The 25,464-nt window shown below is 38.9% G+C and overlaps 1 protein-coding gene across 1 annotated transcript in view; it reads right to left on the reverse strand.

The window, feature by feature from the left end:
* LOC311077827 (complement C3-like) overlaps positions 1 to 25,464 on the reverse strand; it is a 140,907-nt gene that overhangs the window by 44,038 nt on the left and 71,405 nt on the right. The window contains exons 8-22 of the mRNA XM_084106458.1: positions 25,143 to 25,245; positions 24,897 to 25,011; positions 23,460 to 23,575; positions 23,147 to 23,293; positions 16,255 to 16,458; positions 15,928 to 16,119; positions 15,701 to 15,853; positions 15,502 to 15,631; positions 15,177 to 15,221; positions 14,634 to 14,736; positions 14,330 to 14,418; positions 14,080 to 14,222; positions 13,684 to 13,890; positions 3,505 to 3,565; positions 3,153 to 3,236 (exon numbers count right to left, since the gene is read on the reverse strand). Coding sequence (XP_083962584.1) covers positions 3,153 to 3,236; positions 3,505 to 3,565; positions 13,684 to 13,890; positions 14,080 to 14,222; positions 14,330 to 14,418; positions 14,634 to 14,736; positions 15,177 to 15,221; positions 15,502 to 15,631; positions 15,701 to 15,853; positions 15,928 to 16,119; positions 16,255 to 16,458; positions 23,147 to 23,293; positions 23,460 to 23,575; positions 24,897 to 25,011; positions 25,143 to 25,245 — 1,892 coding nt within the window. The remainder of the gene's footprint in view (positions 1 to 3,152; positions 3,237 to 3,504; positions 3,566 to 13,683; positions 13,891 to 14,079; positions 14,223 to 14,329; positions 14,419 to 14,633; positions 14,737 to 15,176; positions 15,222 to 15,501; positions 15,632 to 15,700; positions 15,854 to 15,927; positions 16,120 to 16,254; positions 16,459 to 23,146; positions 23,294 to 23,459; positions 23,576 to 24,896; positions 25,012 to 25,142; positions 25,246 to 25,464) is intronic.

Raw genomic sequence — 25,464 nt, forward strand, 5'->3', positions numbered from 1 at the left:
GATTAGTAGTAAATCACCATCACCTGCTTTCAGATGGAGCGGCATTTAGGGCTGATGAGATAATTAAGTGATTAATTTAGTGATGCTTGAGCATTATTGAAGACACCTGATGTTAACAAGCAGAATCACTGAAGGAGAAAATCACAAATTGTAAGTTACCATTAAGGTGATGGGTGTTTGCTTTAGTTGGGCTCTAGACCATTATATGTTTACTTTAATATTTACTGTTGTTTGTCTGCTGTTATTGATTTATAACAGTTAAATGAACAAAGTAAAATGTTATCTTATAGTGTTGGTTATGTTTTGACATAATCATGCTGTGATCTGAAAAATGAAACTTATTGAGATAGTTTGGTTTAACTTGTTAGCAGCAGTTTTGTGATTTTTCAGCATATGATTATCAGTACTTTAATTCAAAATATTTAATAAACATTGCTCTGATCAAAAGACATTCGGATAAATTCATTTAAAACACAGACATCAATAATCAGCCTGTGAATCTCAACAATGGTGACAATAATAAAGCATGTTGCAGTGGCTGCCACCAATCACAACTCAATAATGGCTCCCATCATGCATTGCGGTATGAATAAATTATGATCTGAATTGTCTTTGTAATTTACTTTTCCTAATTTAATATTCTGCTCGTCACCATTGTTGAGATGCATAGACTGAATCTTGACATCTGTGTGTGCCTAAAAGAATGATTTTTTTTTTCAACAACTTTTAAGAAATCCTTTATATTATATCAAAAATTCTGGGCATTTATGCAGATTCACAGTTATGCTGTAACCAACAACATAAATCGAAGTCAGAAAGAAGGATTTTAATGAGTTCAGTTTTCAAGTTCAAATGATGATTGTCATAATATAACCAACACCATCAGATCACTTTTTTTTCTTTGTTCATCTGGCAGTTATAACTCAGATACCTCAGACAAGCAAAATCTAAAGTTAATAATATAAGGCTCAAGAGTCCAACTAAAGCAACCATTGATCGTCATAACGGTAACTTACAATTTGAGATTTTCTCCTTCAGTGATTCTGCTTGTTAACATCAGGTGTCTTCAATAATGTTCAATCATCACCAAATTAATCACTTAATTATCTCATTAACTTAAACACTCTTGAGTGTGGACTCATACACTCCCAGGAGTGTTAATTTAACACTGGAGTTTTTGCTGTGTACAAAGAGCCGTAGTTAACTGACAAGCTGAGCCATATCACATTAAATATCGCTGGCGATACGTCCGCGATATTAATGCGATATGGCTCAGCTTGTCAGTTAACTACGGCTCTTTGTAGTAAATGCCGCTCCATCTGAAAGCAGGTGATGGCGATTTACTACTAATCAAGGAACCGGCTTTACTGACGAGATGCACATAACAATATCGTGCGATATTTTTTGTATAAGAGAAATGGAAATTATTTTTGTTTACATTGTAAAAGTTACAAATATTCTGCCGTACAAGGACAGTGCTGCTATAATTAATATAGTTAATCTAACTAAATTGGACTCTATATGAGTTCAGGGATTCAGGTCTAATTGTGAAATAATGATTATGTTAAAACACAACCAACACCATCAGATCACCTTTCCTCTTTGTTCATCTGGCTGTTATAACTCATGTACAGCAGCCAAACGAAACTTAAAGTTAATAATTAAAGGGGCAAGAGCCCAACTAAAACACACACTGATCTCCACAATGGTGACTTTAATTATGGTTTTCTCCTTCAGTGATTCTGCTTGTTAACACCAGGTGTCTTCAATGTTGGCAATAAAATATATTTTGTAAATTTTACTCATTTTAAATGGTTAACTTTTAAGGAATTAATTTGATTAATTATTACTCAATTATAATTTGTTCAATTTAATTACTTTTACAATTAATTACTAATTGAAATAGCCCGAGTAAAGATTACAAGCACTTTCTGTGTGGAAAAATTTGCCTAGCTTTTTTTAAGTAAATGTCACTCCACATTTTTTTCAGTGCATATTGACGTCATGAGCCAAGTAATATTGTTTAACACCAATTACCAGTGTGCACATTAATATTCTCATGTATCTCAAAAAAGATTAATTTAATTATTTATGTCCAGAGTTCAGATAGCTTTACTGCTTGAAAGTCTTTGTAAAGTTAAATTATACTGTCGTCTTCCCCTGTATAAGTAAGCATCAGTAGCCACGAGTCACATTGGTGTGACATCAACTCCCCTCTTCGATTGATTGGCTAGAGGAGTAGCTGTCAATCTAGAACTAGTGGACCAATGGTGACACTTAAGCCCGCCCTAATTTACATGAAACTCAAACTGCAACATTTGGGAAAGCAAGCGCAGAACATAGAAAGAAGAGCGAAGAGAAAAACAGCACAAGCGTACGAAAGAGTAAAATATGAGCAGAAAATGCAAGAGAGCACAAAGCACAGAGTAATACAACTAAGGAAAACATACTTTTTAAGAAAGCATGACCATAAGTTTGTTTTGTGCAAAATAACTTTTAATGCGTTTAAAGTTTTTATTCATGCTTGTTATTTCTTGATTCACGCTTATTATATTTTGATCCGTGACCACGTTGTTTGCTTTTCTGATCATTTTGCATAATTTTTTTCAGTTTGTGCAATATATTTTTACATGTGTTTTAAAATTTTTGATTCACGCTTATTATTTTTTGATACATGACCACTATATATTTGGCGGGAATTTGATCCCATACATTTGTGCCTCATAGTTGGCCCAGATATGTATGCTATCTGGGATTCTGCTGCTGCATTTCGCACACACACATGCACACTCAATGGCTCTCTCACACTAATGCATTCATTTATATGTAATCTTAATCTATATCTGATTTAGAACGAGCAGAAATCTGTGATAAACATAATGAACCAAAAAGACAAATGAACTTATAAAAATAAGCTGTTATGTAGGAGCGTCATATGCCATAGCTGATTTGTTCATCAATGACGTCATCAGCGACTGGTCGACTCGACTTTCAACACATAAATGTCGACTTTAAAAAGTATGAAGTCGTTCAACCCCAATTACAAACCAGTCCCAGCATTAAGTACTGAGGAACAATCTTCATACAAGTGCTAAGACTCCCGAGGGATGTAGATGGATGTTGCACATTCATGAAAACATATTTTTCCTCACCAGTAATGGAGATGTAGGTGATAGCAGGTGTGTCTGGAACCCGATCCTTTAGTGTTTCAGCTTTAATAACTACAGGTGTTTCCCCTGTTCCATTTGGGATGAGAAACAGAGACAAAGAGGAAGATGGAGGAAGAGTAATGAGTTGGTGAAATTTTGTATGCTTCTGGTGAGTAAGAGTAGGAGTAGCTACAAAAGTGTAGGAGTTCATTCAGATCTCTTGATTAACTCAAACTATAATGATATTCAGAAAAGTTTTTTTTTTTCATAATTGGCTGAAAGTATAATGTGTGTAATGTTGTTTAATGCAAGTATAACACAGCAGTGTTAATTTGTGGTTCACAGTAAATCTCACCATTCTTAACAGGATTGAGCTCCACGTTTGGTCTGTGTAATGGAGTCAGCACACCCTCAGACTGAGAGAGAGAGAGAGAGAGAGAGAGAGAGAGAGAGAGAGAGAGAGAGAGAGGCTTAAAACATATTTATTTATCATTATTCATTCCAATATGTCATCCAAAATCTACAAAACTATAAATAATTTAAAAATAAAATAAAAAAACAAATTCAATCAATATAGATTACAGCCCTTTCATTACATCTTCAAAACCAACATTTCATCCTCCCCAACCTCACACAAAACACTTCCCACCGACCACATTGCAGAAAAATCTATAACATTATTAACTAATTTGAAATAAGCAAACTCAATTTTAATTCGAGCAGCAACCATCCCCTTCAGAACTCTCTCTGCATCAATTGAACCAGTTCCCAAGATCCTATTTTTCCGTGTCCTCCAAATTGCCATCTTGGCTGTTCCTAAAAGGTAATTTGACAAAACCACTTTCCTTCGATCACTGACTTTGTACTTCGGACCACTAATAAAAACTTTATAGGAAAAATCCTCACCCATACTTTCAAAACAAACCTCTAAAAAGTAAAAAAGACCTCTTAAAGTCCCACTCCGATCATATTTTGAGCTATTTTTAAACATTCTCAGTGGTCTTTAAATGATGATTATGCCGTTTTTAGCCAAAATCACAAAACCTGTGCCGTTTTCTGGGACTTTGCTTCAGCAGAGCGGCAGTAGCTCATTAGCAATTCGCCTCTGTGTTGTGGGGGGAGCCGTTGGCACGGAGACGACCCTCCCCCTCGTTCACACCGCCGCCGCCGACTTGAGCTTCCGAGAAAACGGAGGAGAAGCTGATCATCGCCGTTGCTGGGTTTCCTATCATTATCGGATTAATTGCAGTTTAACCATCAGAGTGAAAGTTTATCATTTGCATGTGTTTTTAAGTCCTGCCAGTTTAACAGGGCGCGCTTGACAGGGCATATAAGAACGCAGAGAGATAGCAGAGAGAGAGAGAGAGAGAGCCTCGGCCGCGCGCGCGCACTCACTATTAATAATAATAAATAATAATGTGACCAAAACGGTTATACAAATGCTGTCATTATAAAAGGTTTCTAGTGTCAATGTATTGCTTGTTTATTTTGTTTACTTTTCATGGTGTGACACTTCTCTTCTCCCATGATCGAACATAGAATGCTGCTACGTCAGAGCGGCCAAAGTGTCAACAAGCTTCCTCGTACTTTTTGACAAGCGTCCTTGACAGGGCGGCCAGAGCTTCTTTGCCACTCAAGTCGGCGGCGGTGTGAACGTACAGTTAGCATTGCAACCCGCTACCGCACATAGGTGTTGATCCGCCATCGTCTTCTCTACTCCTCAGAACCTGAGCCGCGCGGGCGGGGGGGGGGGGGGGGGGGGGGGGGGGCGGAGGGGAGTATGAGCTTGTGGCACCGCCCAGTGGAGTTACTACGTCACAACTCCAGTCTATTTTAGCTGGCATTTTAGCGTCTGCTACTGATTCACAGCCATTTGAATGCAGAAATACTCAGAAATACAACTTTGAACTTATTTTTCTCAAGATATGTCCTCTAACATCAGAAAAATGCCACAAGAACATGTTAACACCTAGAAAAACATGATTTTCATCGGAGTGGGTCTTTAACCTCTCACACTGTATAAACAAATGTTCAATCGTTTCTTCCGTTCCACAAAAAGGACATTCCCTCCCTACTTCTGGATTCAGGTGCGCCACGTGTCTGTTCGTAGCTATTATACCATACATCAGTCTCCACTGTAAATCCGCTGTACGTTTCTCAATAGGAGGTTTGAACAGAGATCTCCAGCAGCCTCTGAAGTCTGGTCCAAACACTTCTGTCCACCTCCATGTTTTAACTCTTCTCAAAACAGTTTGATGAGACACTTTAACACACACAATGTATAATGCCTTTTTGCCAATGTCCTGAAATAATCCCAACTCTGGAGTTTTAAAGGACACAAAAGTGTCTTCATCATCCGGACTTTTCTGTGCAGCAGAGACCCGTATTGCTGGAAAACTATAGCTCCATCCCTGTGAAGGCGTTCCCAATGCTTCTCTGCAGGCTCCAGGCAGCACTGAGCGTACTTCCTCCAACATCTGATCCACGAAACGTAAAGAACGTATTCCTGTCTTGTGCTGAATTGAATCTGCAGTCCTCCACCCATTGTCATCCCTTAGATGTTCGATCTTCGTAAATCCCGCTCTGACCAGACAGTTCCTCACACTGCTTGAAGACAAAATGTTTGTTTGTATCAAAGAATTGTGAAACAGCGGTTCTCCCATAATCCAGTCCTTTGGTCGCGAAATCTCTCTGGTCACAGAAAGTCATGTTCCACACTTTTAGCATGGATTGGTAGAATGTAGTCAAACGATTCAAATCCAGTTCATTAACTTTTAGTAAAAACAGCTGCTTGTCATATCCCAGATTCGATGTTCTTCTCAACAGAGAGCATGCCACATTTGTCCACCCCACGTCCTCCTCATACAACAGTCTCTTCGCTGCCTGTAATCGAAAGGTGTGGATCCTGCTCCTTATGTCAATCAGACTCTGTCCCCCCTCTTGAGTTGGAAGATACAGAGCCGACGCAGGAATCCAATGCTGTCCAGACCAAAAAAACTCCACCAATTTTCTCTGGATACTTTTAACAATGTCATCTGGTGGCTCTAAAACATTGAGTCTGTGCCATAACATGGAGGCGGCCAGGTTATTTGTAACCAAAACTCTACCCCTGTAGGATAGCTCTGGCAATAGCCATTTCCATTTAGACAACTTAGCAGACACCTTCTCCAGCAAACCCTCCCAGTTCTTTTTCCTATAGCTTTCAACTCCTAAAAACACTCCGAGAATTTTTATACCTTCTTTTCCCCAATGCAATCCCCCAGGAAGTGGCGGTGGCCCACCATTTTCCCACTGGCCCACAATAAAACCATTACTTTTTTCCCAATTGACTTTGGCCGAAGATGCTTTTTCGTAAATATCCAAACTCTCACATAATACTTGCATATCCTCTTGCCCAGTAACAAAAATGGTTACATCATCGGCATAAGCTGACACAAAACATCTCGACTCCCTTGGGTCACCTGGAACCATGAAACCCCTTAATCCATTTCTTAATTTGCATAACAGGGGCTCAATTGCTAAGCTATAAAGTTGCCCAGAGAGAGGACACCCCTGTCGAATACCTCTTTTCACTGGCAATGGATAAGTCAAACCATTCCCCATCTTGAGCATTATTGAAGCCCCTTTATACAACAATTGGATCCATGAAATAAAACAATCCCCGAACCCAAAAGATTCCAATACTTTAAAAATGTACTCATGTCCCACCCGGTCAAAGGCTTTCTCCTGATCAATAGACAAAAATCCAACGTTGCAATTTTCATTAAAAGACACATCAATAACATCTCTTATTAAAAACAGATTGTCCATGATTGAGCGACCCGGAACACAATGGGCCCTATTTTAACGATCTGAAACGCAAGTGTCAAAGCGCAAAGCGCAAGTAACTTTGTGGGCGGGTCTCGGCGCTGTTGCTATTTTCCCGGCGGGATAAATGACTCTTGCGCCAGACGCAAATCTAAAATGGGTTGGTCTGAAGTAGCTTCATTATTCATAGGTGTGGTTTGGGCGTAACGTGAAATAAACCAATCAGAGCGTCATCTCACATTCCCTTTAAGAGCAGGCGCGCTTTTTCTAAAGCGGATTCCTATTGTAACGGCGGATTTGCCAGGCGCGCGCCAGGAGCGGTTCACATCCGAGGAGAGCAACGCTCTCGTCAGGGACGTTGGGGATGGAGAAACCCACCCAAATTAACTTCGGTTAAAAAGGCGTATGATAATTTGGGTAAATGTGTAAGCTAGATGTATGCTTTTATAATAAATTGTCTATCTATCTATCTATCTATCTATCTATCGTAATAATGTATGATTTGCAAAAATGAAAACTGCTGCTTCTGTGTAGATAAGAGAATCAAAGTGTATGCGCATTGTGCTCACGCTACATTGATTATGGCCCAGCATGTGCCCTTAAAATAGCATATGAATAACATGCGCAACGCGCCACTGACTTTAAACTATTTTTTCCTGGTTAGTGGCGCAATTGTTTTCTAAACCTGCAAAATAGCATGAAGGAACGTTTGCGCCGGAACACGCCTCCTTTTTTGCGCTGAACCGCCCAGGGAGCGCAAGTTCATTCCCAAGTTTAGCGACGTGCTTCTGTGGAGGGAAAAGCGCGCTTTGCGCGGGTGCAAAATAGGAATGATACATGCGTCGGTGTACAAAGTCAATTGCGCTGGGTGCAAGATAGGGCCCAATATGTTTGCTCTCCTTTGACCACAATATGCAAATATTTTTTTAGCCTATTGGCTAAAACTTTTGCCAATATTTTATAGTCTGAGCACATCAAAGAAACAGGGCGCCAATTTTTTAACAAACCTAGGTCTCCTTTTTTTGGTAAAAGAGAGATCACAGCCCTCTGACAGCTGGTTGGTAACATTCCCTTTTCAAAACATTCGCAACACACTTCATAAAAATCTTCACCTAAAACAGGCCAAAAAATCTTATAAAACTCAGCAGGTAAACCATCTATTCCTGGCGCACGCCCTGTGGAGAGTTGCTGAACTGCATCTGAAAGTTCATTAAGGTTGATCATGGTGTCAAGCTTTTTCTTATCCCCAGGTTGCAACTTTGGAAGTCCTTGTAATAATTGTGCCATATTATCAGAGTCACAGTCAGTATGGCCATACAAATCAGCATAAAAATCCATTGCCATTTTCCTCATTTCTGTTGGGTTTGATGTTAATGTTCCATTCTCCTTGCGCAGGTGAAGTATACGCTTTTGTTGTGCAACTTTCCGCTCCAGATTAAAAAAGTAAGAAGTGGGAGAGTCAATGTCCTTGATAGAAGAAATTCTTGCTCTAATCAAAGCGCCCTTCGCTCTTTCCTCTAAGATGGATCTTAATTCAAGTTTCTTATTCCTTAAATCATTGGATACACTCAAAACATTTACATCCATCACATTTTCCATAACAATAATATCTTTCTCCAACTGCTCAATTTTCTTTTTAACACACACAGTAGTATTGTAGGAGAAATTTTGACAAAAAACCTTTATCTGTGTTTTCCCCACCTCCCACCATGATGTCACTTTTTCAAAATTACCTTTATTCAACTTCCACAGTTTCCAAAAATCAGCAAATTTTTCACAAAAAGACCTGTCCTGCAGCAATTTAGTGTTAAAATGCCAATAAAACCTGGGGCGTTCTAAAGTAGTAATGTTAAAATCTAGCCTATGGTTGCAATGTGATGATCAGAAAAGCCATTCGGGAAAATATTAGCATTAGATACTCTATTCATACTTGTTTTACTTATATATATTCTATCTAATCTTGCTCCAGTTACATTAGAGTCTAGTATTTTAACCCATGTGTACTGTCTAATTCTCTTATTCATGTTCCTCCACACATCCATCAACTCAAACTCTTTAATAATATTCTGAAGCGCATTACTAGACAGCGGATGAGACTCCTCTCTATTCCTGTCTAAAAGAAAATTTGTGGTGCAATTCCAATCCCCACCCATTATTATGCAAGAATCATTATCACATTTTCTTAAAGCACTCTGCAACTTCCTAAACAATTCCACACGATCTGATCCAATGTTTGGAGCATAAACATTTATGAAAATACATTTTAAATCATTTATTTCTCCAGCAACCATTAAAACTCTACCCTTTTCTAATTCCTCAGTTGACAAAATTTTTAAATTCAAATTCTTTGAAAAAAGGATAGCTAGGCTACTCCAGCACTCAAATTTGACCCGTGACTGAAGATGCTCTCCCCCTCCCACCATCTACACCACTCTACTTCATTTTTACAATCAGTATGTGTTTCTTGCAAAAAAGAAACATTGACATTCTTAATTTTGATTAATTCTGCCACCATTGCTCTCTTGCTCCTGTCTCTCCCTCCGTTAATATTTAAAGAGGCTACCCTTATCATCTCCATAGAAAAAATAAAGAGATAGAAAAGAGAGATGGAAACAAATAAAAAGTGTAGTAAAGTCATCCTGAGTGATGTATAAACCATTGATTCAATTATTTGAATTTACGTTTTATAGGGGTTTTACCCCTTCGCAAGTTTGCTAGAAACTTCTTTAAACGAAATCTCTTTCTCTGACTGAGTTCATCTTCTCCAACCTTCCTCTGCCAATAACGAACAGAAGACTCAAACCTCTTCAGATCAGGAAAATAATTCCGCACATCAACAGATTTTCCAAAGGTTTCATCCAAGAATTTATTGATTTCATCTAGTGAATAAACCTGCTCACAGCTTATTTGCGAAGCATCTGACACGTCTGAAAAATCAGACAACCTTCCACCATCATCATCATCATCGTCATCATCCATTTCCTCATCAACCATTTCTGATTGCACCTTCTTAATCAAAGATACTATCTTTCCTCTTTCCAAAACTTCACCTTTCAAACCGATTGCGTCATCTTTCGTCTGGCCTGTATTCTCTGAGTCTGAACTCTCCACAGTATCACCCTGCTCAGACCCCTGTACCACAATGCTTCTCTCAACAGTCACATCAGTAACAACATTAACTTTCTTCATTTTCCCCTGTTTTGTCTTACTACCAGAAACTTCCTCTGTATCTTTTTCATTATTAGGGAACGAATCTTTTATTATCATTCATTCCTTCCTTCAAATTTGAATCAACATTCTGATCCTCATTATTCACTACTGTTGCTTCATCTGGTACATTACTCTTTTGCACTTCATCTTCCTTCCTCTTATCTGAAGTATTGCTAGGGCCTGCTTCATTCTCAAGTTCAACTCTATGAGGACAAGACAGCCTAACATGTCCAATACTCCCGCACTCAAAACACCGCATCTCTCCCGTGCTCGCGTACATCATGTACGACTTACCCTCAAAAACACTTCGAAAAGAAATATTCAGCGTTGGTTCATTTAAAAACATGTACACCTGTCGCCTGAACGACAACACATGTTTTAAAGCGGCATTTTTACAACCCAGTGAAACCGTTAATTCCACTGGCAAGTTTTCCAAATCGAGAAAGCTCTCGCTCAATGTCGGCATCGGGAATAAAAGTCGGAACGTTAGAAACCGTCACCTTCGTCGTAATTGAAACTAAAGGTTGAACAGGAACAAATGTGCCACTTACCGAAATCCCACTCTCGATCAAACCATGAACCAGATTTTCTCCTTTCAAAAATATCACTACGGCCTTGTTCATCCGTGACGCCGAGACGATATTCTCATGGCCCACGCGTTCTGCCACGTCCAGTAACACATCTTCTACAGGCACACCTGCCTGGGTCACACACCTAATCCCATGCCGGAGCGACAGGCCCGACGCCTGCACACTCGTGTGAGTGTGAGACGCCATCCCTACCTCCGACTAGTGATGTGTCGTTCATGAACGATTCGTTCATTTTGAACGAATCTTTAATATGACTCGGGACTACCGAGTTGTCTCGGAGAATGATTCGTTCATTTTGTGTTGACCGCGCATGCGCATTACGCAACATATGGGTCAGTGACTCGTCAGTGTCTGACTCTGATCTGTCTGCTTGGCCGGAAACAGAAAAGATTAGTTCATCTTTCGAGTCTCGAGTTCGGGTTCGGGTCCGAGTCTTTCGTTCTTCCTGTCAGTCCCATAGAGGCTATGCTGTCAGTAGCGGAAACAGAAATGATTAGTTCATCTCTCGAGTCTCGAGTCTTCGGGTTCGAGTCCGAGTCTTTCGTTCTTCCTGTCAGTTCCATAGAGGCTATGCTGTCAGTAACGGAAACAGAAATGATTAGTTCATCTCTCGAGTCTCGAGTCTTCGGGTTCGAGTCCGAGTCTTTCGTTCTTCCTGTCAGTTCCATAGAGGCTATGCTGTCAGTAACGGAAACAGAAATGATTAGTTCATCTCTCGAGTCTTCGGGTTTGAGTCCTTCGTTCTTTTGTCACGTGACTTGTAACCGTATTGAACACTAATTCACAACCTTTTTACAAACAAGCGCGTAGTTATTTTTATTATTATTATTTTATTTATTTTTTTACTCTTACAGTTACGTGATGCGTTTCTGTTCTCAAGATTATTTTCTATAACATTGAATGTGATATTTAAGAGTTGGTTAATGCAAAGCTTTATCCATATGATAGGGGAAACCACTTTGATGAGACTTGTATACAGTGGATTATAATTTTCAGTTAATTTCATAAACATATACAAATATGGGAAATATATTGACTATTCAAATCTAACTTCACAAATTCAAGTCAATTAGACTATTACTAATTTTGTATCATCTGTATTTTATTTTTCTCTATTGAGTTGTTATATTATTTTGTTGTCCTTGTGTTATTAATGAATAAAAATCAGTTTAAAAAATTGAAATGAAGTGTTATGTATTTTGGATTCATGTATATTTTTGAGTCATTCACTATGTTTTTTGTCCATAATAAATCACCTAAAAAGTTTGAAACCTACACCTTTGTACATAGCTTATTATAACACTGTACACATTCTTGACTGGTTGTTTATTGTTTGTTTATTGCTGTTTTTTTTTTTTTGCCAACAAAGCTTTAAAACACATTGGATAACCATCCAAAAAGGAATTAAATCAAATTAAATAAAAATAAATACAAATTAAAAGAACACTAAGCCACAGAGCATAATAACCGTAACTATGAACTTCATTTCAATTTTTTAAACTGATTTTTATTCATTAATAACACAAGGACAACAAAATAATATAACAACTCAATAGAGAAAAATAAAATACAGATGATACAAAATTAGTAATAGTCTAATTGACTTGAATTTGTGAAGTTAGATTTGAATAGTCAATATATTTCCCATATTTGTATATGTTTATGAAATTAACTGAAAATTATAATCCACTGTATACAAGTCTCATCAAAGTGGTTTCCCCTATCATATGGATAAAGCTTTGCATTAACCAACTCTTAAATATCACATTCAATGTTATAGAAAATAATCTTGAGAACAGAAACGCATCACGTAACTGTAAGAGTAAAAAAAAAAAAAATAATAATAATAAAAATAACTACGCGCTTGTTTGTAAAAAGGTTGTGAATTAGTGTTCAATACGGTTACAAGTCACGTGACAAAAGAACGAAGGACTCAAACCCGAAGACTCGAGAGATGAACTAATCATTTCTGTTTCCGTTACTGACAGCATAGCCTCTATGGAACTGACAGGAAGAACGAAAGACTCGGACTCGAACCCGAAGACTCGAGACTCGAGAGATGAACTAATCATTTCTGTTTCCGTTACTGACAGCATAGCCTCTATGGGACTGACAGGAAGACAGGAAGAACGAAAGACTCGAACCCGAAGACTCGAGAGATGAACTAATCATTTCTGTTTCCGGAGTCCGGACCGGACCTGTGTCACACTGCCCGGCCCAGATCAGAGTCAGACACAGACGAGTCGACAACTAACGTCTCGACACGAACCCGAAGACACGAGAGGAGGAGAACAAACGTGATAAATATGAAGTTGCAAAAGAAAGAACGTCTCGGATCAGGAGGTGAGGTCAGATGAACTAAAACTGCAATAGCCTGAACTTAAGACTCAACAACTAATCAATTAATTAAACATTTCAGTTTCTTATAATTCTTATTATTATTTTTTACAAATGTAATCAACATTTTCACAAGTACTATATGTGTTGGGCTATTTAACATGTAATTTTAATTATATTCTGCTGAAATGAACGAAATGAACGAAATGACTCGAAAAAAGATTCGTTCATTTTGCTGAACGAGACTCAAAGATCCGAGTCAGTAAAATGATCCGAACTTCCCACTACTACCTCCGACACGCGATAACTCCCACAGAAAACAAACTCCGTTTTTTTTTTTTTTTTTTTTTTTTTTAATTTAAATAATTGAATAAAATAAAACAAAAAGCAAGAAACGGTGAAAATTTTCGAAAATCTCCTCTCACCTAGATCACCCTCCCATGCATTCCCTTCCCAATTCCCAGCATGCACCAGAGAGAGAGAGAGAGAGAGAGAGAGAGAGAGTTTATCTATTCAAAATATGACAAACATCTATTGATTACATTAATGAATGACCAAATCAAAATAGACAGAAATGCCATCAGACGTACCACCACCTTCAGGGTCTTTCTCACTCCATCTTCATACTCAAATATTGAAGCTTTCATCTCAATATCATGATATCCCAGTGTTATGGGAATAATCACATATGAAACCGCTATGCTGGAGTCTTTGTCAATGTTTACTGTTGTTCTGTATTTGCCTTTCTTACTGGCAGAGCTGCAAACATGTTCTGTCTCCATAAACTCCACACGCACCTGTGAAAACAGGAGAGAGAGACACAAATCACTTCAATATCTAGAGGAAACTTCCTCCAAAATAAATGCATTTCATCTGAACATGAAATGTGTGATGACAGAGGATATTTCTGATATTTCTATGATTTGACTCCAACAGAAATAGTTACATAAATAAAAATAAAAAAATTAATATCAAATCCGATCTACCTTCTTCAGATTTCTTGGTGTGTAGTTGTGAATAATGGCCTTGATTTCCAGTTGTTCACCGCGCACAGCTGAATAAGGGATCTTGAGGTCAATGAAAAATGGTTTAGAAACTATAATCTCCTCAGGTTCTGCCACACAGATGCCTTTGAGGAGGAACACAGACACACAGAAGGGTTTAAAGCAGCAGCTCCTGGATGATGATGATGATGATTTTCAGACCATGTATCCTGTGTTTGCAGCTTCATCTTACCAAGTGTTGGTGACAGACTGACAGCCAAGATCTGCCAGGTAGTAATAGAGTCTTTCAGGAAGATCACTTTATCTGTGACTGGTGCTGGACTGAGATATGAGGAAAATACAAGAAGACTGATGAAGTACTCTTTTAATGGTTGTTTATCGTCAGACACACACACACACACACACACACACACACACACACACACACACACACACACACACACTATGTCACCAACAGCTCATGTTGAATGACATAATTTGCTAGTGGTGTGAACGGTGCTCAACTGACGGCTTTTGTCTAAAAGTCTCCTACTCACCAATTCTCACATAGATCAATCTCTTCCCAAAGCCAACTCTCAGGGAACTGAGTATGTGACACGATGTCATCAGAGTCTGTATAATAATCATCATCATCATCACCTGTTGTAACAGATAAAGATGTGACAGAATATACATTTTAGAGCAAAAGGACAAACAATCAAGTCAAGTAAAAATGTATCAGGGTTCCCAGCCCTGATTGGTGCTAGAGCCCTTTCGTATTTGCACTGTTTAATCAATTATTTATTTTCTGAAAGTTTCTCGGGGGAATGCCATACATTTGTGAGAGAAAGCAAAAGCATTATCATATTATTTTTCTTCCAATCTCATATTTTTTTCCGTTAGGGGCTCTGTAGACATCATAGCTGGATCAATACTAGCATGCTCTGATAATCCTCAAGATTATGTTAACTTTCATGTTAACTTTTCCAATACAGGGATCATTCAAGCCACACTAACAAATAAACAACATAACAGCAGAGATTAACTCTAAAAACATGTTTAATCTTTAAAAGATTTTAATCATTAGAGCAGATTCTCACCCGGTGATCTCCGTCTTCTCTTTGAAAGGAAGGGACACTCCGGCACTAGAGGGAATTTAATTAGAATGAAATTAGCATATGGCGCTCTAATGTGTGAGAGGGAATTCACTACAATTGAACTTGGTGCAGTGCTTTTCCAGCGCCGATTATACCAACTTAAATTAGTTAACATAATAAACACTGGAGACATTCATAAATCTGTAGAAAATTATTTCAATTGTATGTCCATGGACACTGTCCCTATGGATTCATTTTAGTGAAAAATAAAATAAAATATACTGGTATTTTTATTAAAATTGAAGAAATTACAAATATACATATATACTTGTTCTGGTGTTGGTTCCTCCTGCAGTGCTGGACTCAAACATCAGACCTGCATCACTGAAAACCCCCATACTGTCATTTCCACCTCCTGCTGTACAGCCGGTGTCATGCTTCTCTATGACGTCCCAGATCTAAAGCAGGAAATATTTCATTTATAAACTGAATTACAAGCTGTTGAGGAGCTGAAGAAGGTCCTTCACCTGAGTCTGAGTGAGTCTGTTCTTGTTAAGGACATGCACAGCTTTGTCAACCACCACCAGCCCAACTCTAGCTCCAGGATCTCCAGTTATCTGCAGCTTGACCTCATCTCTTGTGCCATAGGGATTCCTCTTGTTCTTCACCTGAAGCTTGAGCTGTTAAAATGAGAGACACAGAATCAGATCTAGTTGATGAGCATGTCAATCATTTCTTGTGATGGTTGACCCACCGTTCCCATGCACGTGTCCTTCACGTCGACCCAGACTGAATCAGACACCACCTCAGACGAGCCCACATGATAATAAGCCACAAAGCGGAAGGACGGCACCATGTCTCTGGTTACAGGTAGAGTCAGAGTCACTAGAGGTTGTCCTCTCCTCTTAAACCTGTCTGCTTTAACAATCTGACCTTTACTTAAGATCTGTAAATGAGGCAGATGAGTTAACAGTATTTATGATATTCATATGATTTCAAACACAAGCTGTGGTAGTTAATCAAATATTGATATAATAAACACATTTGTGGTGCAGCTTAATATGAAATAACTAATCTTTACCATGTATGTGTAATCTTGATCTTTGACTCCTGGACTTTGTCCTGTGTTGAGATTGACTGTCATTTGATCACCGATTTGAAGCTCTGCAGCACAAATGCTGATGTGAAAGTAGTTCTTGGAGCCTCCTTTGGGAATGTAAGCGTCAGCCGTCATCGTCTTCACTGCCTGCTGTTCATCTGTTAATTGTGGATCTTTGGTCTTTGCCTGAAAAGAACAAATACACTGTTTTCTGATGTGCTGTGTAGTATATACTCCATTGCTTGTTCAACATACACTGTTAGACCTTATCAGGTTTTTTTACAGTAAAATACTGGCAACACTGTTGCCAGTAATTTACTGTTAATTGTGCAGTTATTTACTGTAATCTACAGTATGTTACTGTAAAATGCACTAAAACTCGAGTTAACTAATTTCACTTGCAGAAACCGACTGCCTTAAATTAACCAACTGTCATTTAAATGTATTAACTAAAATTTATAATGCATTAATAACTTGAGCAAAGTATTACTGTGAACTTTTTTCATTTGAAACCACAACAAAACTTTTGTAAATAAAGAGATTTCCACTGGACCAGCAACTACACAGTCTCCGCCTGTTAAATAAAGCAACATGCAGCATATCAACAATGTTTGTAGATCTTCTCCTGGACTGAAGCACAGGCTCTACTCTTCTGCACAATGGTGACCCAAAAAACTAAATTTTACAGTAAACTACTGGCAACAGTGTTGCCAGTATATACCTGTTTTATAACTTACAGTTTATTACTGTTAAAATACATTTTGTGGGTGTGTCTTTTTATCTTACACTGTTAACCCTTTCAACCCCTCAGGGAAATCCACACTACAAAGAGTAAAAGTAACATTGAGACAGTGTTGCAGTGAGATAATTAAGGGAATATGTAAGTGATTGTTGAGCATTAGTGATGAACACCTGCTGTTAGAACAGAAAATAGAGAAACACAAGAACTACAACTGACTTCCAGCCATTACACATTATTACACTTATTATTAACCAGTATGACTTTATTTCTGTCATACATCTACAGAAGTTGTTATTAAGATGTTTAATTGAAAATGTTTGGTTTGAAGTTACCATTATAGAGATCAGTGCTTGCTTTAGTTGGGATGCTGATGCTAAAACATTAGTTTTTCAGCTGTGTTTTTGCAAGTCACGCTTGTGCACACACACAGTTTATGAATGATTGCGGTTATGATGATAAAATCATCATATAGCCTGTTCTTTCACTAAAGAATTCATTTTCACTCTTTCAGAGTTTAATTCTCAATCAAAAGTGTTAAGTGAAACTACAGCAATAAATTACAATGACAATTTTTTTTTTAACACATCATGCATAACCAGAGAAACAGAGTTACACTATCTTTTAGAAACACAGAGATATCACAATTTAGCACATGAATCTCAACAATGGTGGCAATATATATATTTTTTATTCATGCAGCAGTGCATGCTGGGAGTTTTATGCTGGGAGTTTTATATTATCCTGGAACAGAACAGATTTGAAGTACTAATGAATGTAAATGAGGAATCCCCAAATGTGATGAATGTGATCGAACACAGACTGAATGGGCCAGTAGCTAACACTGATGCTAACTGGCGCTCAAGGTCAAGCAGACAGCGGCACTCAGCTCAGAGCGCTGCCGAGCCCAGGACTCTGATAGTGGGGGACTCCATAATCAGAAACATTAGCGGCAGGGATACAACTATGTGCTGCCTTCCACAAGCAACAACTTCTGATATAAACAGGGAACTTCAGAACATTCTGATGAAACATAAGACTGCAAATCGACTCATCATTCATGTGGGGAAGAATATATATATATTCATAAAGAGCAGTCAGAACTCCTTAAGAAGGATTTCAATGAACTTTTTGAAACACTTAAAAGACTGAAAGTTCAAACATTCATCAGTGGACCTCTCCCAGCAAGAGGAACAAACAGGTTTTCACGGTTGCTTGGGCTAAATACATGGCTGCAAAAAACCTGCAATATAAAAGGAGTAAACTTCATTGACAATTTCAATCTTTTCTGGAGTCAGAGACAACTGTTTCATCGGGATGGCCATCACCCAAACAAACTTGGTTCAAGAGTGTTAAAGGACAATTTCTACTTCTCCATCAATCATCCTTCTGCAGTTTGTGCCAATCCACTCAATCTGAACGGCACACACACACCTGGACACAGTATGAATGACCACAGGACTTCACTTCAGCAGCAAAATGGACATGCGGTTGACATATCACACAAGGACAATGATAACACCACTCCGCCACAACAACCTCTGCTCACGGACACAATCTCAGCTGAGCCCTGCCCACAGAGAGACATATCAGAACTGCTTGAAGATTCAGCACCCAAGGACGACTTCCTGGAAAACAGCCAGGGAAGCCAGGACAGCATATCACAGCCTCCTATAACACCAGAGCAACAGCCCCTTTCACCAGACACGCTATCCCTCTCTCCAGCATCGCCTCTTCTGTGTTTCTCACAGAAAATGGAAGAACTGGTGTATGCTGGAACCAAACTATCCCACTCTTTTGCTGCAAGCCCCCAGATACCAACCAAAAAACGACAGGCACCATTACCACCCGCACCAAAGCCTGCGGGCCCAGCTCGCCCTCCCCCTCCTGTGAGAGCACTTCGGCCTCTGCCACAACGCCAGGGCCCACACCCTCCTCCATCTGCTCGAGGTGAACCAAAAACAACTGATACCAGCTCTCAGTGATGTGTTTTGGGTCCCCGCTCTGATAACAGTAACTTTCTCAAATGTTTACAGAACAAGCGGGAACCCAGTGTGCCGGTATCTTTCTCTATTGCTGTTTTATTACAAGATAGAAAATCTAAGGCCTTCAATAGCCGTGCAGCAAACCTAACTAATCTGGTGCCTATTACACGTCAAAGTAAGATTGATGTGGGGACAAAAAGTAAGACTGTTAAGTTAGCACTTTTAAACATTCGTTCACTTAAAAATAAATCACTTCTAGTCAACGATTTAATAACCACAAACAACCTGGATTTTATGCTTCTAAATGAAACCTGGCTAGAAGACAGCTTTAGTGCAACAATCCTCAATGAAGCAGCCCCTCCTAACTTTACTTTTATAAGTGTCTGCAGAGCTGTTAAGAGAGGTGGGGGTCTAGCTGCTCTTTTTAAAGATATCTATCAATGTAAGCAAATATCATTTGGGAATTACCCTTCTTTCGAATATCTGGGTATTGTGTTAAAAGGTGCTCCACGCATTTTACTTATCATTATTTACAGGCCTCCAAAATACTCTCCAGCCTTTGCTGAGGACTTTACAGAAATGTTATCAGCAATTACCTCAGAGTTTGACTGTTTTGCCATTACTGGAGATTTTAACATCCACATAGATAGTGCAGAAAACAATATGGCAAAAGAAATCAAAAGTGTTTTAAAAACTTTTGATCTGACTCAGCATGTACATGGACCCACACACAATCGTGGACACACTCTAGATTTACTTATCAGTAAGGGTCTAAACATTTCATCGATTGTTATTAAGGATGTAGCACTGTCTGATCATTTCTGTATTTTCTTTGATATATTGATCTCTCCTGCCACTGAAGCTAGATCTGTGTCTGTCAAGAAGAGATGCTTAAATGAGAACACTAGTGTACTATTTATGAAGGCTATATCCTTAACACCAAGCATATCTGCAGACTCTGTTGATTTTCTCCTTGATTCTTTTAACTCAAAAGTTAAAGGTGTAATTGATGATATTGCTCCTGTTAAAGTCAGGAAGAAGAGTGGCAGACAAAAAGCACCTTGGAGAAACTCAACAGCAGTGCAAAATATGAAAAGACAATGCAGAAAAGCAGAGCGCATGTGGCGGAAGACAAAACTTGTAGTCCATTATAACATCTACAAAGACAGCCTTCATGCTTTCAATATGGAACTAGGCAAAGCTAGACAGACTTTCTTCTCAAATATTATAAACAGTAATTTAAACAACACACGCACTCTTTTTGCTACTGTAGAGAGACTGACAAACCCCCCAAGCCAGATTCCCAGTGAAATGCTGTCAGAGAACAAGTGCAGTGAGTTTGCTTCTTTCTTCTCTGAGAAAATCAGTAATATCAGAAAGGTGATCAGCACATCCTTGAGTTGCACTGAGGTCAGACAGATCAAACCACCTGAGAAAGTAGTTACTATGTCTGACTTCAAAGAAATTGATGGCAAAATTTTGGAAGAAACCGTACAGCACCTTAAAACATCAACCTGTGCTCTTGACACACTTCCCACATCATTTTTCAAAAGTGTGTTAAACAGTTTAGAAGCAGATCTTCTAGAAGTGGTAAATGTCTCAGTTCTCTCTGGGAGTTTTCCAAACTCCCTGAAAACTGCAGTTGTCAAGCCCCTCCTGAAAAAGAGCAATCTGGATAAGACCATATTAAGCAACTATAGGCCGATCTCAAATCTTCCTTTCATAGGCAAGATCATTGAAAAAGTTGTCTTCAATCAGCTGAACAAATTCTTAAGCTCGAATGGATCCTTTGACAATTTTCAATCTGGTTTCCGACCGCACCACAGCACAGAGACAGCGCTCATAAAGATAATAAACGATATTCGCTTAAATACTGATTCAGGCAAATTATCAGTGCTGGTGCTACTCGACCTCAGTGCTGCATTTGACACTGTCGATCATAACATACTTCTTGACAGGCTGGAAAACTGGGTGGGGCTTTCTGGGATAGTCCTAAAATGGTTCAGGTCATACTTAGATGGGAGAGGTTATTATGTGAGTATAGGAGACCATAAGTCTGAGTGGACATCCATGACATGCGGAGTCCCTCAAGGCTCAATTCTTGCGCCACTCCTGTTCAACCTGTATATGCTCCCAATGAGCCAAATAATGAGAAAGAACCAAATTGCTTACCACAGCTATGCAGACGACACACAGCTCTACTTAGCCCTATCGCCTAACGATTACAGCCCCATTGACTCCCTGTGCCAATGCATTGATGAAGTCAAAAGTTGGATGTGTCAAAACTTTCTTCAGTTAAACAAAGACAAAACTGAAGTCATTGCATTTGGAAACAAAGATGAAGTTCTCAAGGTGAATGCATACCTTCACTCTAGGGGTCAAACAACTAAAAATCAAGTCAGGAATCTTGGTGTGACACTAGAGTCAGACCTTAGTTTCAGTAGTCATGTCAAAGCAATAACTAAATCAGCATACTATCATCTGAAAAATATTGCAAGAATTAGATGCTTTGTTTCCAGACAAGACTTAGAGAAACTTGTGCATGCTTTCATCACCAGCAGGGTGGATTATTGTAATGGACTCCTCACTGGCCTTCCCAAAAAGACCATAAGACAGTTGCAGCTCATACAGAACGCTGCCGCCAGGATTCTGAGCAGAACCAGAAAATATGAACATATCACACCAGTCCTCAGGTCTTTACACTGGCTCCCAGTTAAATTTAGGATTGATTTTAAAGTATTATTACTGGTATATAAATCATTCAATGGCCTAGGACCTCAATACATTGCAGATATGCTCACTGAATATAAACCCAACAGATCACTCAGATCACTAGGATCATATCAGCTAGAAATACCAAGGGTTCACTCAAAGCATGGCGAGTCTGCTTTTAGCTATTATGCCAGCCGCAGCTGGAACCAGCTTCCAGAGGAGATCAGACGTGCTCCTACAGTAGTCGCATTCAAATCCAGACTCAAAACACATCTGTTTAGCTATGCATTTACTGAATGAGCACTGTGCCAATGTTCGTCCGACTGTTTGTACTGTACTGTATTTTATTTTTTTATTTTTCTTAACTGTTTTAATTATTCTTATTTCTTTTTATTATTTTAATTTCTTTTATGTAAAGCACTTTGAATTGCCATTGTGTATGAAATGTGCTATATAAATAAACTTGCCTTGCCTTGCCTTGGAACCCAGCATGCATTGCGACATGAAACTTTTGATTGTCACCATTGTTGAGATTCATGTGCTGATTGTTGATGTCTGTGTGTGTCTAAGTCGAGCAAGAGTTCAAAATGTTTTAATGCACTGTATGATTACAATATCCTTATAACATAAATATAAATTTTATGTTGTAGATTTACAGATATATGCTAAATATGAAATACTCATAAATTCAAAGAATAAATACAGGAAAGATAAAAGAATCAGGCATGTCCAAGATGATTGTAATATCATCACAAAAGCCTAAAACACCTGATCATCTTCCTCTTGGCTCTTTCTTGCCACAACAAATGTGTTTTATAAACTCACTGTTACAGCAGGCAGAGAGAGATGAACGGTAAGAAGTCCAGGGACAAGAGACCAACTAAAGCAAATACTGATCTCCATCATGGTGACAACAAACTTTATTATTAACTAAATCTCTGTTAATTCTCAACAAGAACTTTTGTACATGTATGAAAGAAATAATTTTAAACTGGTTTGTAAACTGGTTTCACACTCAGTGTTGCTGGAAGTCAGTTGTAGTTCTTGTGTTTCTCTTTTTTCTGTTCTTGTTTCTCTGTCCTTCAGTGATTCTGCTTATCAGGTGTTCATCAGTGTCTCAATTCACTCACCTATTTTCATTCACTCTGTCAAGGGGACTATATTAATGAACTAATATAGGGAATAGTGAATGAGGGTATAGGGTATGATTGGGAAAACAGCCTCTGAGTGTCGACTTTGAGCGCCGTTAATTCACAGTATATTCCTGTAGGCTACTTTTGTTTTCTACGGTATATTACTGTTTTAAGGGAAAATGGTATAATATAGTCAGAATTTGGCCTTTTTTACAGCAAGGGTTAACAGTGTATGTTAACTGATCTATTTTCTAATAGTTCTTCAGTGAAAGTGACTGAACATTAGTTGAGTTTGCAGGTCTTACAGTGATCTGCAGTTTAGAAGATCCCTCTAGAGTGTTGACGGTAAATTTCGCAATGCCATTGGCTCTTGTTTGACCTCTGACCCCTCCAGGATTGACCTCCACTTCCACATTTTCAGCAGGAGTCTGGTCAGGATTTGTTAAATGGACCTTTTATAGAAGCCAAAGCAAAAAAACAAAAAACAAATAAATACAAAAAATAAATAAATAATAATAATAATTATATATATGTATATATATATATGTATGTCCATTTCATGCAAACTTAAATAGTTTATGATGTTTACTTGTTTACTTTTTAGTCAATGTTTCATACCGAGACACTGAAGGGCATCCCAGGTTTGAAGAATTGTGGTGTTTTTTTTAAGTGGATGGTGTACGGTGACGTCACAATCTGAATGCCTCTCCTTTCTGCTTCCACCATTTCACTGCCTGAAACACACGCGCACACACACACACACACACATACGATTAGCCTCTCATATACACTCACCTAAAGAATTATTAGGAACACCATACTAATACTGTGTTTGACCCCCTTTCGCCTTCAGATCTGCCTTAATTCTACTCGGCATTGATTCAACAAGGTGCTGAAAGCATTCTTTAGAAATGTTGGCCCATATTGATAGGATAGCATCTTGCAGTTGATGGAGATTTGTGGGATGCACATCCAGGGCACGAAGCTCCTGTTCCACCACATCCCAAAGATGCTCTATTGGGTTGAGATCTGGTGACTGTGGGGGCCATTTTAGTACAGTGAACTCATTGTCATGTTCAAGAAACCAATTAGAAATTATTCGAGCTTTGTGACATGGTGCATTATCCTGCTGGAAGTAGCCATCAGAGGATGGGTACATGGTGGTCATAAAGGGATGGACATGGTCAGAAACAATGCTCAGGTAGGCCGTGGCATTTAAACGATGCCTAATTGGCACTAAGGGGCCTAAAGTGTGCCAAGAAAACATCCCCCACACCATTACACCACCACCACCAGCCTGCACAGTGGTAACAAGGCATGATGGATCCATGTTCTCATTCTGTTTACGCCAAATTCTGACTCTACCGTCTGAATGTCACAACAGAAATCGAGACTCATCAGACCTGGCAACATTTTTCCAGTCTTCAACTGTCCAATTGTGGTGAGCTTGAGCCTCTTTTTCCTATTTGTAGTGGAGATGAGTGGTACGCGGTGGGGTCTTCTGCTGTTGTAGCCCATCCGCCTCAAGGTTGTGCGTGTTGTGGCTTCACAAATGCTTTGCTGCATACCTCAGTTGTAACGAGTGGTTATTTCAGTCAAAGTTGCTCTTCTATCAGCTTGAATCAGTCGGCCCATTCTCCTCTGACCTCTAGCATCAACAAGGCATTTTCGCCCACAGGACTCCCGCATACTGGATGTTTTTCCCTTTTCACACCATTCTTTGTAAACCCTAGAAATGGTTGTGCATGAAAATCCCAGTAATTGAGCAGATTGTGAAATACTCAGACTGGCCCGTCTGGCACCAACAACCATGCCACGCTCAAAATTGCTTAAATCACCTTTCTTTCCCATTCTGACATTCAGTTTGGAGTTCAGGAGATTGTCTTGACCAGGACCACACCCCTAAATGCATTGAAGCAACTGCCATGTGATTGGTTGATTAGATAATTTCATTAATGAGAAATTGAACAGGTGTTCCTAATAATCCTTTAGGTGAGTGTACAATCACACACAGGCATGTAAACATACAGATGTACAGTATCTGTTGAGTCTTACCACTTTTTGTTAAAAGACTGGCTGAAACATAGATTGAGCGTCCAACCAGCTGCTTAATGTCTGGAAAGGTCTTAGTGATCATCTCCCTGGTCAGTTCTGCTGTACCTTCCCTAATCTATTCATATGAGAAAGACAACAGCAGTCAACAAGACGCAGTAAAAAGCATTTTAATGTTTTAAGTAGTCATCCTTTAGGTGAAGAGAAATGAGATTGATCCCAGCTTGTAAACTGTTTAATGTCTCCCACCTGAACTCTTTGAAGAGAGGCAGGAATACTTGTTTTCTTCTCACCGTCCATCACACCAAACATCACAAACGCATGTCCTTCCACCCTCTGTCCAAACAGATACCTATAAAAGCACATACAATTTCTGCTGTAAAAACTGAACTGTGACGACAACTGCGCTTGATCCACATCCAGTTTCATTACATAGAAAAAAAGCAGCTTGAACGTTTGTCTAACTACCTTCTTTTCTTTCTCCACAGTCATACAGGTTTTGAACAACACGAGGGTTTTCATGTTTTTTTTAAATTATTTTTATTTATATGAGCATGTACACTACCCATTT

Source organism: Abramis brama, assembly GCF_963993115.1.
Source record: "Abramis brama genome assembly, chromosome: 2".
In the NCBI taxonomy this organism is placed as follows: domain Eukaryota; kingdom Metazoa; phylum Chordata; class Actinopteri; order Cypriniformes; family Leuciscidae; genus Abramis; species Abramis brama.